Here is an 11,938-nt window from a genome sequence, read left to right as displayed (position 1 = left end):
AAAATTCCAACAATCTGTCCAATGAAATGGAGGTTAACTATACAATAAACGTGTTTTAATAGTTGTACAAGCCTTAAAGAATCTAAATTTAAAAATAACTAAGGATAATTCATATTACTTAAAATATTTAAGAAGCAACTAAATTACAAAGACAAAGGGAGATGTGGTGAAGAATAGAGCATTAGTGTTCTTGTGAGAGTGATAGAAGCTAGCAAAGGCAGAGAGAAAAAGGAAGAGAGAGAGAGACAGTATGTAGAAGAAAATCGGCTTCACGTGGTCCCTACATTCCACAATCTGATTTTCAGTCCATATTTTTAGTCAAAAAAAAGTTCTTGAAACTCTTACCTCTTTTAGCTAGTCCTTCAGCGATTCCTTCACTTTCTTCTTTGGCAAACTAACTGACGAAAATGTGGACCTTCTATAGAAATTTGCAAGCTAATTTTGATTTTCCAGAAACTTGTCTCTCTGCTCAAAGACGAAAATCAAACAACATCGCATGGGCATGGGGAGGGAGAACAATTTTCCAAAAACTAGTTCTTCTATGACACCGGCGAATGGGAGGACAATTTTGCTTGAAGTGAAAATGGCGCTGGTGTGTTTCTAAAGGGAAAGAGAAAGCTTAGCTTTGTTCGAATGCCCTAGTTCTGTTTCGAAAGGAAAAGGGAATGGAGGAAAAAAAAAAAAAAAACAACAAAATAAAAGAAAGTTGCATTTGGTAGAGAGAATAGACCCCCAAAAAAAAGTACAAAAGGTATTTTGGTCCTGATGTACTAAAAGTTGGCTAAATTTTTTTTAAACAAAAATTTTGCTATTTTTCAAAAATAGAGTTGTACGGTGACTATTTTTCAAAAAAACCCTTTGTATTGTACTTAACTTGGACAATTAGAATGGGATCCATTTTGTCTAATTCATTTTGTTTTACATATTAATTCTTTAACTTTTTTTTTAATTTTTTAATACTGAAAATCTAATATGCAAAAATTATTTCTTAAAGATAAACATTTTAATTTCTATGAGATCATATAAGTCTCAATTTTAAAATCCATTTTGACATATTTTCTAAGTGAAGAAATAATTTCTAGGAGAACATTTATGATTATAGTGTACATATAAATCTATATGTATATATTTGGGAAAAGGCTCTTGAATAATATACTCATATTGTATAATATATATATATATATATATGAATTTTTCCTTTATCATAACCCTAAGCTATTAATTAATTATGAATTTGTTTTTTTGACAACATGTGTTGATATCTGTAATTAAACACAGATGAAGTGAAGCCTTCCGAAAGGAAATCAGTGTAAAATGGGAAAATAACAAGGTGAGAGAAAAAGATAAACGATCATGCATGGAAAATGAGTTTGCAGCATTGAATGTTAAAATTGAAGTTAGATGGCTATTCTTGGACAAATTGTGTACACATGCAGCCGTTAAAACGCACGATGTAAGTTATGGGAATGCCAACTCTATTCTTTTCTCATTTAATTTTTTATTTTATTTTATATTTATGTGGGATGACTGCATTATTTATTATACTGCTTAATTTCCTACTAATATATAGTATAATGTACTGAGAAGTAAAAGGTGATGGTGGTTAAATTGTATAATATAGGCGTGCTGACACAAATTAATTAGCTGTTAATGCCCCCAAAAAAAAAATTGGTATGGAAGAAATTACTTAAATTTATTAATAAGAGAAAATATTTTTAAACAATTACTGACTTTATGGAAGAAATATACATACATATATATATATATATATATATTCCTGTATTTATATTTGGGTTTTTTCGAAAAATAGCCACCGTACAACTCCATTTTTGAAAAATAGCAATTGTTTTTTTTTAAAAATTTAGCTAATTTTTAGCATATCAGGACCAAAATACCCTTTGTACTTTTTTTTTGGAGGTCTTTTTTCTCTACCGAAATGCAACTTTATTTTATTTTGTTGTTTTTGATTTTTTTTTTCCTCCATTCCCTTTTCCTTTCGAAATAGAAAGCTAAGCTTTTCCTTTCCCTTTAGAAACACACCAGCGCCATTTTCACTTCAAGCAAAATTGTCCTCCCATTCGCCGGTGTCATAGAAGAACCAGTTTTTGGAAAATTGTTCTCCCTCCCCATGCCCATGCGATGTTGTTTGATTTTCGTCTTTGAGCAGAGAGACAAGTTTCTGGAAAATCAAAATTAGCTTGCAAATTTCTACAGAAGGTCCACATTTTCGTCAGTTAGTTTGCCGAAGAAGAAAGTGAAGGAATCGTGAAAGAAGAAAGTGAAGGAATCGCTGAAGAAGGAAGTGAAGGAATAGCTAAAAGAGGTAAGAGTTTCAAGAACTTTTTTTTGACTAAAAATATGGACTGAAAATCAGATTGTGGAATGTAAGGGCCACGTGAAGCCGATTTTCTTCTACATATTGTCTCTCTTTCTTTCTTTTTCTCTCTGCCTTTGCTAGCTTCTATCACTCTCACAAGAACACTAAGCTCAGAGACTCACACACTTAGATCTGAAATCCACAAACCCTAAAATTTCTTAGTTCCTAGGATGATCTGGGTAAGCATTTTTCTGCATTTTTCTCTTCTATACTAGCAGTTTTGTTTTTGTTTTTTTTGGTTGTTAATTCGCTGTTTATGGTTCTGTGGAATTGTTTACTTCTCTTTGATTCGGGAAATGGTAGGCAATCTAAGAAGTAGAGCTTTGGTCCTGCTCTTGGCTTTTAAATGTGGCGTTTTTGGGTTTAGGGTGGTGGTGCTGCATTTTTGGGGGCTCTATGTTTGTTGATGCTCGAGTTTGAAATGAGTTTAATGTAATTATGTTGATGGAAGCTAATAGTTGCTATTGGGTTTGTGATCTTGTTCATGTAATCTATGATTTAGTGCTTTAATTTTGTCAATTAAGTGATTTAAGTGGAATGAGCTATTAGTTCTTTGTGGGGTGAATATTTGTGGGGTTCTACTAAATTGAGTTAATGCTTTGTTAGGGTCAAGAGAAAATGTGAGAAAAGAAAATGTAATCTTGTTCATGTAATCTTCGTCAACTGCATGTAGTTACCTCATATCCTGACATCTAAAGTATTGTCATTTGTTTGGATGTTTGGATAGAAAGAAAAGAAAAAGAACAAGAAAATAGAAAGGATGTTTCTCCTTTTCATTATTGTAGAGTTATTAGTTAAGCATTTCTGATCCTAGTTTTTGAAAATTTTGTGCAACCTCATTTCTGATCTTTAGGTTGCTGTAAGGTTTCTCTTCTTTCTTGCAAACTTTTTGTTCTTAGTTTTGAAGCGTTTGTACTATTAGTTAATATATTTTTGATTATTGAATTTGTTTTGTTCGATTTTGATTTCCTATTAATGAGAAACCCCACCACGACTGTGTAGAGGGAGAAGGAAAGGGTTAAAAAAGAAAAAAATCTTTTTGCATAATTTCCAATTTTATTAAGGATATTTTTGTCTCTAAGTGATTTTTTTTTTTAAAAAAAATTTTTTCTACTAAAATGAAGTTATAAGGTGGTTATTTTTCAAAATAACCCAAATCAAATCGTGACGAGAAAAAAAAAAAAAAAAAAAAAAGTGAACGAAAGAAAAGACAGAGGGAGAGGCGTTTCAAATTTCAAGCCAAAAAGCCATTGATTACGGGGACATCTTGCTTTTCAAGCATGTGCATGTGCAGCCATTGGCTTGCAACTTTTATCTTCTCCCCATGAAAAGGATTCTTTTTAGTCCTCCTTTTTTCAGACAAACCAAACAAATGTTCAACATCTTTCAGCTTTAAAAACAAAAACCATACAGGAAATTTTTTTCTTTTTCTTCTTCTTTTTCAGGCTTTTGCAAGTAGGTCATGGCCAAACAAAAGCCTATCTTTTTCCATGGCAAATTAGTGATTCCAAATGATGATCTATAACTACACTCCAAATACACATAGAAGTTCAAAACAAAAGAGCTGTCAACCACATAATCATGGCAGGCTAGCTACCAAACGTAATCACTGCTGAGAATACCTGCAAGCCCCATAACCTGATTAAACATTAAACATTAGAAATTAGACATTGAAAACCAAAAGATAACAAAAAGAAAAATAAAACAAAAACCACTAAAGCACTTAAATGAATGCTAACGTTTAGAGAAACTCAGAACTAGTAAAAAATATAAATAGTTAATTACTAGTGGTGAAAGAAATGAAATATATATGTATATATATATATGAAAAATTAATGATATTGAAAAATTAATATAGCCAGACAATGAGAAGTGGTTGCTTACTTGGATCGCTGAAGGTGACAAGGGCGGAGCCTTTGAAGTCGCAGTTCCAGTAGTTCCTGCCGTGCATCTGATAATAAGCATTCATGGCGTAAGATGCATGAGCAAGAAGCCTATCCGGCTCATAACAATCCCCATTCTCATAAATCTCCCTGCAGTCCACTCCACCTGGTCCACAGCAAAAATCTAGCACCGCCTGAAGAACCTTGTCGTCAGCGTGTGGCTTTGCAACGCACCAAACAGAAGGACCCCTAACCACTCCGCTAGCAGAGGCTTTCTCTCCCATTCCAAAAATTCCAGATGAACTTCCTGATCCATTGTTGTTATTGTTATTGGTAACCCCGCTGCAGAAATCGCAGCTCAAATCCAAATTGTAAACCTTAGACCCGTCGCCATTCAAGATCCCGAAGTTTCTCTCCGTGGCACTCCCTTTCTTCTTGTTCTCATTGAACAAAGAAAACACAAAAATGTCGATCCTGTCCTTGGGCTTCATGGGTGTCCCTCTGTTGGACTGCGCACGTTCGATCAGCCTTGTGTTGTAAGTCTTTGCGTTTTCGGGGGTGGCCGCAATGTCGGTGTTACTATCACCCTTGGAAGGCCACCCGGATTCCGATACGGTTATATCAACCGTCCGGTTTCCGAATCCCAACGCAATTATAGCCGAGCGAACCGCATCGATCTGAGCGTCCAGCATGTTGGTGTAGACGTAGCCTTTGGGATCTTTAACCACCCCGGTTGAGGTTGAAGTTGAGTTCCCCAGCAAAGCGTACTGGAGATTAATGGTGCTGGGGTTGTCCCTGTAAGCGAAATACGGATACGCATTCACCATAAATGGAGCACCAGTGTCGGCCAAGAAGCCAACAATGGCCTCCATGGTCTCGACAAGATTCGGTGCGAAAGTGGAAGAAGAAGGAGGGAAAGAGGAAGCAAGAACGGCCATGCTATGTGGGGTGGACACCTTAATCTTGCGCTCAAGCCCTCGGGAAGTAAGGACTGCATGCAAGTTTTGCATGGCTTGGACCAAGGCGTTGTTGTTGTTTGGGTCAATATTATTATTAATAAAACTTGTGGGGGTGCTGGTGGTGGTGGTGGTCAAGTATTCGTTGCCTACGGCAATGCCTACAATGGAAGTGGCAGGAATGAAGGGGGCGATGCGGGCGGCGAACCATTCATCGGCGGCGGAGACGTCGGAACTGATGTTGGAGACGTGGTAGTTCTCAACTGCCACGATGAGGTCGATTCCGGTGTTGGAAAAGGCCTCCAGGATTTCAGGGTTTGTGTCGTAGATTTTGACCTTGTTGATGAGCGTTGATTGGAGGAGCTGAGCTACTTTCTTTGGCGATGGAAGGTTGTTTCCAAGTGTACCGTAGTTTATGCCAACACCCCAAATGAATAATGGAAAAAGGCTTAAATGGAGTAGCAGTAGTAGTAGGACGACGATGAACGAGAACTGGTTGGGAGCCATGGTGATAGTGCACAGTTTCTTCAGTTAATTTGTGTTTTGAGCGAGTCTTTCATTAGTACGAGACCACCAGTGCTGAATAGGGCTACATACATATATATTATATATATATATATATATATATTATATTTATATATTCGTAGCACCAAAAGAAATTAAATTTTATGCTGCTATCCCTTCCCTACTGTAAAATGATGATGACTTTCTGCACCTTATGTTTTACTAGAATTTGAATTTAGTCTTCTTTTGGCAGCAATGTACGTAGCATATTTACAGCTATGATTGAATAAAATATCATATTAGGATAAATAGTAAACTCTTCTTTCTTCCAAATTCCTATGTTAATTGCACGATAGTTGGATGTTTTTCTTTCTTTTTATTTTTTAATAAATTAAAAAAAAATAAAAAAATAAAAAACCATGCGATCGGTTAGAAGTTGAACCCAGACAATATCCCTAGGAATATTGTGAAAATGTTATCTGGGATTATGTAAAACCCGCTGTCTGGATTAATTTGTCAAAAAGATAAATTGAACCTCAAAAAGTCCCATAAAATTAAATTAAGTTAAAAGGACAAATAGAATAGAAGGCCACACGAGATTCGGCGCGAGTTTGAATGTGCTTCAATTTATCACGAGATTCTTCCAGCTAAAAGCTAATTATCTTTTCTTTTTGGCACAGAAGTTGGATTTGGAATGTAATGTGAATTCGTAAAAATGAATTTGCTGTTATGGAAGTAGTATTCACACCGCACGCATATTTATGCTTACAGTGAACCACAATCATTCATTCCTAAACATGACCTGGGACCTGGGTCCTACTCACCGGCCTACACTCACGTACGTCTTGAAATTCAAACAACACTGTCAATAAATTTTTGCGAACTGTAAATGGCTGACTTTCAAGCTGGAAGCCAGTCAGTCACACTTACACGTACAAGTACAACAAAGAAAAGATGCTCAAAGTAAACAAACTAAAAATTGACATTAATTATGCTGCTTCCTTTGCGCACGAGACTTAAAAGCTTATTATTACCAAAAAATGCCAGACTTTAGCTGAGGGAATCATTCTCGCTTTCCTAAGGTTCAACAAAAATTTCTTTCTTCGTTTTTATTTTATTTATTTATTTTTTGTTTTCGAGAAAGAAAATGTATATTTAGCATTTATTTTATACTCATTGTAAATTGTAATATGATACAGTTTCTTTTTACTTACAGAAAAAGTTACAAAATGTACACAAAATGGAACGAAAGAACGGTATCTGTAGCAGTGAGGCCTAGATAAGATTGCTTTCTATGTACTTGCGGAAGAATTCCTCCTCTTTGCAGTAATCATACATTACTCTGTAAACCTCAATTAAGAGCTTTGGAAACCGGCTTGAGAAATAACTGTCAAACCCCCCAGGAACTGGCCCTAATATCTCCTTGATTTCTTGGGGAAGTTCCCGGTAGTGATTTAACTTGTTTCGTATGACACGCAGTAAATCACGAACACTGTTAAATTTGTACCGTCTGTAGCTGCCGATATTATCAATAAATGCCGATTCCAATTTTTCGTCCCATTTCCCATTGAAGGCAACAGTTGCGGTACTCTCTAATGCATTTAAGAGTTTAGATCCATTCTCCCTATCTTCCAATTCAACCCGGTCACTAGCTTCTCGAAGAAACGAAAGTCTGATCTCAGAACTCCAAAAGAAAGGATGGTGCCATACGTCTCTGGCTTTTGGCCTACAAGCATATTACAAACTTGTCATCACAAGAATAAACTTTCACTCCAACTCCAGAAGACACTTACCAACGCATATGCCTTGGACTATAGATTTGGGGATCCAGTATCCCAATTCATCTCTATTGCAGATTAGGAGAAAGCAGAAATATCTTTTACTGCATCGTGAGTAACAGAATCTAATACCGGCTAAATAGAATATTTTACTTCTTCAAGTTATAGATAATGATAAAACCACTCAAATTCTCCTAAAAAACAAGAGCAAGGCATAGAACCTTACCTCAAGTCAGGGTTGGGATGCAAGAGATGATTAAAAAGATCTACAGCTTCAGGCATATTCTCGACAAGGAAAAGGTCTTTCCGGTCATTCACGATATTTGCATCGCGCTCATAATTATTGCCATAGGGGTGTTTACCCCCAGTGACACAGAAGAAGAGAACACAACCCAAACTAAATAAATCTACTGCACGTGTCTGGCGCTGATGAAGAAGTTGTTCAGGTGCTTGCCAACCTGAACTTCCATAACCTGTGGCCAACATAGACACAGATATAAAGAGAACAGATTCATTATAGCCATTAAAGCATTAAAGATGTATATTAAAAGAAAAGGGTAAAGTACTCCCAAATTATAACAAAAGTTCAAAACTTTAACCATGAGAATATAGAAAATAAAAACTCAATAAGAAAACCCAAAGGCCATATAGTTTCCAAACTGACAAAATTTCCTCAGAGGCTTATGTAACAAATACATTTTCTATGCTGCACACATCAAGAATTGAAAAACATTTACTAATTAAGATTTTTATAGAAACCTACCAGTCACATGCTGAGTTATGGAAGACTTGTCCCCAATGAGGCGCTTGCTGATGCCCATATCTGAAAGTTTGGCACCTACAGATCTGTCCCTGCTAATCAAAACATTCTGAGGTTTCAGGTCCCGATGTATGATGCCAAGTTCATGCAAATGAGCAAGTCCTGAAACCACATCCCTGTAAAAGATTTTCATCAATCTTGAGTATCTCTTAAGGTAATATTTGCAATTGCTAGAAGAGCCCTGTTCAATTGAAAACTTGGCCCTCTTATTTTACAAGTCAAACTTCATGAATTCACTTTGAGTTTTCCAAACAGAATAACTGTGACAACACAATACAACATAAATAACGAACACGATAAAAGAAACAATGTTTGTCATAATTTGTTGCTCCAGTATAAGGTGCTGCAGTAGGTATTTCACTTCAAACATTTGTTTAGAAGCAGAGTACATATGCTGCCTTTAGTACTTCAAACTCCTATTTGTTTATATAATATAAAAAGAAACTTGCGTATGAATAAGAACAGAGATGCAGTGGAAGGACATTTGACTAACCTCATCAATTTTAACAGCTGGTGAGTAGGATATCCATCAGCCTTCCACAATTCAATACCTGCATTCTTTTCCATCATTGAATGTAGTTGTATGGTATACTCTTTTGAAAATTGGGAATCCTGATCCTTGGTGATAGTTTGATGTTGAAAAGATGCAGAGTGAAAAAAAATTAAGTCATTCAAGCTACAAGTACAACGCTCCAAAGAGAGATAAACAAAGTCTTGATCATACTCCACTCCATGCCAACGGACAATGTTTGGATGCTGATCAGAGGCAATAAGATTTTGAATCTCTTTCAGAGCTACATCATGATGAGTCTGCACAAGCCGTTTAACAGCTACTGGACGACCATCATAGATTCCCTCAAGTACAATAGTGCCATTGCTTCCCTTAGCAATTTCTTTGTTGGAAACAAGTAACTTACCGATCCTACGTCCATTTAAGTGACCATCCACAATATCATTGAGGGTTGGCAGAGGTTTCCTTTCACCTCCTTCAATACGTGTGAGTCCATTAGAAACCCCACTATTATTCTCATTTGAGATGTATTTTGAATTTTTCTCATTATTGACAGAACTCTTACTGTTTCCCAACCTCCGTGGCCTTTTTTTTCTAGGAACTCCAGTTTGCACTTTATACGCTTCGGCCACCTTACTTAAAGGAGGATGTTGTTTTCTGAATGCCACAAAACAAAAGATTGAACCCAAAATGAATAAAAGAATGGGAAGTACTTGGATTAAATATTGTTGATAAAAAGTCCCTATAGTTTCAGTTGCTACACTAGTAATATTCCTTTTACCAAAACTCCTATCATGGGTACCCAAGATCCCAGAATCCTCAAATTCAGATACGGGAAGAGCAAGTAATTCTTGGCCATCAGAAGGAACCGGAATTTGGCTATAAGCCAAAGAGGGAAGATAATGATTATGAGCAGGCAGAGGAAGTCGTTTTTGGTGAGGATGTGAAAGTCCTTCATCAGGCAGAGAAAGTGGAAGTCGTTCGTCTAGTCTGTCAAATACAGAAGGAGATTCCATCAACTTATGATCACGTATACGAAGAATAGCAGGCTTCAGCTGATGAAATAATGGTGAGTTCAAATGACCCTTATATTTTCCATGCTCATCCTCGATAGTGGGAAACCGAAAGGAAGCATCAAATTCAGCAACTGTCACATTCCATAAAATTTTGCCAGTTTTTGGAGAATAATGCTGCAGTGCATAATCAGTTCTCATGATGTAAAGCAGCTGCTCAACTGTTTCAAGATCAACGGGACTGGACTCTACCAACTCTTCAGCATTTTCCTTCAATAGAACAGGATTTTCTTCACCACTCTGAACCCCTGATAAGAGAGGAGAATTAGCCAACTTACGAGTATAAATTACTTTTCCAGACTTGGCATCAACAAGGAACATCGTGGTGCTCTTTGATCCTAATGTGACTCCTCCATCGTCATACAGATATGGAGCATTTTTTACGTATTCTTCAGCACCCGAAGGCAGTTTCTGAAACATGGAAAAGCCATTGTCACATTATGAAATGCAATCACATTATTCTAGATGGCCCAAGATGGAGGTTCTGGAGGAAACCCATAAACCTAATAGATTTTATTGAAGAATGACAACGACCGAAAAAATAAGATAATAATACTCAAAGATTCAAGCTGTATGGACTATGAAAATGCACCAAGTCTCAAACAAAGGCATTTTAACAGAATATGTGTATATAATGGGTCAGAACGAGATTTTCACTTTTTAAAAAGTAGCTAAACCCAATATATATATATATAATTATAAATACAAAAGTGTGGGTTAGAAGGCTAGCTGCATACCACTTTACCAAAGCTCTTGCTATGCAAATAGAGTGCCCAATCATCGCCACAATCAACATAGAAGTCATTAATGGACTCAGATGCATTAACCTTACTGTTACTATTGTCATTGTCAATCTGATAAGAAGAATAAATGGGCCATCCAGACGAGAATGACCAGAGAATTTCCTTCGAATTAGCGTCTACGTAATATATTTTTCCATCCAAAGCAACTACCACTGCTGCATCTTTCTTACTGAATAAAAAATAAATTAAATTACGACAAAAAAGAAAAAAAAGAAAAAAGAATTACAACTATTGATTGAAAGAAAGAGAATGACTGATAATTTCAAATAAAATAAGAAACCAAACTAAACAAGAGCTCACGGTGTGGACGGCAAAAGAGAGCTGCTGAAGTGATTAAAGCCCTTGAGATACGGATTGGAGAGGGAGTTCTCAGAAATTGCCAAGTTTGAGAAACATCGAATAATTGGAGCAAACAATAGTTCCAGCAGCAGAAAAATAATCAAAGATCGTCTCATTTCTAAGATTCAGATTGGAATTTGGGGTTCGGATCTAGCGGTTTTAAGCAATATGAGAATTTGAAATTGGCAACAAATAACGGAATCAAGGGGAATTAGGGTTTTGGAAATTTGGGAGGCCAACAGCTCAGGCATCCAATTGCAAGGTCAAAATTTGCTGCTTTGCCATTTCCATCATTTGCAATTTTTTGATTATTTGATCTGTTACAGCTTACGGAACTCGCACATCCTCCATTTTTGACTTTTCGGGTTCGGTGCCCCATCGGGTAACTCCGACTTAACAAGTAAGTAGGAAATTGCCGCGTTAAAATAAAAAAAATAATTCGTGGAAATTTTAACATATTTTTTATATTTCTCAAAATTTTTTTAAAATATATTTTTCTATAAGAAATAGAAATAGTTCTTTGCCTTTAAAATAAAAAAAGATACACGACGAATTACTTGTAAAGACATGTAATAGCAAATTTTATGGAATTATTTGTACAATATTTAATTTATCTTCTAAGTTCTATTCATGTTTATAACTATTTCTTTTTATAACCGATTCTGCCATAAGATGAAAATGAATTTTTTTTTTTTTTTGTGATAATGAAGATGAAGTTATATTTAGATCTTTGTTGATTATAAACATAAAAAAAAATTATTATAGAATACAAATAAAGATTATACAAATTATTGTAATTTAAACATTACCAAACGGCCAAAATTATTTATATTAATGGTTGTATTCTTTTATTCATTTGGAAAAATAAGTAATATGCATTTTATTTTTGAGGAA

The 11,938-nt window shown here is 35.7% G+C and overlaps 2 protein-coding genes across 3 annotated transcripts; both read right to left on the bottom strand.

The window, feature by feature from the left end:
* Positions 1-3,572: 3,572 nt before the first annotated feature.
* LOC107419786 (glucan endo-1,3-beta-D-glucosidase) lies at positions 3,573-5,982 on the bottom strand. The gene is made up of 2 exons (XM_048475547.2): positions 4,262-5,982; positions 3,573-4,015 (listed from the first exon to the last, which is right to left on the bottom strand). The coding sequence occupies exons 1-2, from the start codon at positions 5,721-5,723 to the stop codon at positions 3,984-3,986; spliced, it is 1,494 nt and encodes a 497-aa protein (XP_048331504.1). The 5' UTR covers positions 5,724-5,982; the 3' UTR covers positions 3,573-3,983.
* An 886-nt stretch (positions 5,983-6,868) lies between these two features.
* LOC107419848 (serine/threonine-protein kinase/endoribonuclease IRE1b) lies at positions 6,869-11,577 on the bottom strand. 2 transcript variants are annotated; one of them, XM_016028668.4, is made up of 6 exons: positions 11,006-11,577; positions 10,640-10,874; positions 8,812-10,313; positions 8,262-8,434; positions 7,725-7,971; positions 6,869-7,446 (listed from the first exon to the last, which is right to left on the bottom strand). In XM_016028668.4, exons 1-6 carry the CDS (start codon positions 11,158-11,160, stop codon positions 6,996-6,998), a joined length of 2,763 nt encoding a protein of 920 aa, XP_015884154.1. In that variant the 5' UTR covers positions 11,161-11,577; the 3' UTR covers positions 6,869-6,995. The 2 variants fall into 2 exon arrangements, with proteins under 2 accessions (XP_015884154.1, XP_048331712.1); XM_048475755.2 differs by having other exon boundaries at positions 10,991-11,121.
* Between the last annotated feature and the right edge of the window lie 361 nt (positions 11,578-11,938).

The sequence above is a fragment of the Ziziphus jujuba genome, chromosome 5 (assembly GCF_031755915.1).
Source record: "Ziziphus jujuba cultivar Dongzao chromosome 5, ASM3175591v1".
Classification (NCBI taxonomy): domain Eukaryota; kingdom Viridiplantae; phylum Streptophyta; class Magnoliopsida; order Rosales; family Rhamnaceae; genus Ziziphus; species Ziziphus jujuba.
The sequence above is the reverse complement of the archived record's forward strand: the minus strand, read 5'-3'. Positions and strand labels throughout refer to the sequence as shown.

Coding starts and splice junctions, on each gene's coding strand:
- LOC107419786 (XM_048475547.2), bottom strand. CDS start 5,723: ATGGCTCCCAACCAGTTCTCGTTCATCGTCGTCCTACTACTACTGCTA. Junction 4,016..4,261: donor TGTCACCTTCAGCGATCCAA/GTAAGCAACCAC, acceptor ATGTTTAATCAG/GTTATGGGGCTTGCAGGTAT.
- LOC107419848 (XM_016028668.4), bottom strand. CDS start 11,160: ATGAGACGATCTTTGATTATTTTTCTGCTGCTGGAACTATTGTTTGCT. Junction 10,314..10,639: donor GCAAGAGCTTTGGTAAAGTG/GTATGCAGCTAG, acceptor TCCATGTTTCAG/AAACTGCCTTCGGGTGCTGA. Junction 7,972..8,261: donor CATAACTCAGCATGTGACTG/GTAGGTTTCTAT, acceptor TGTTGGCCACAG/GTTATGGAAGTTCAGGTTGG.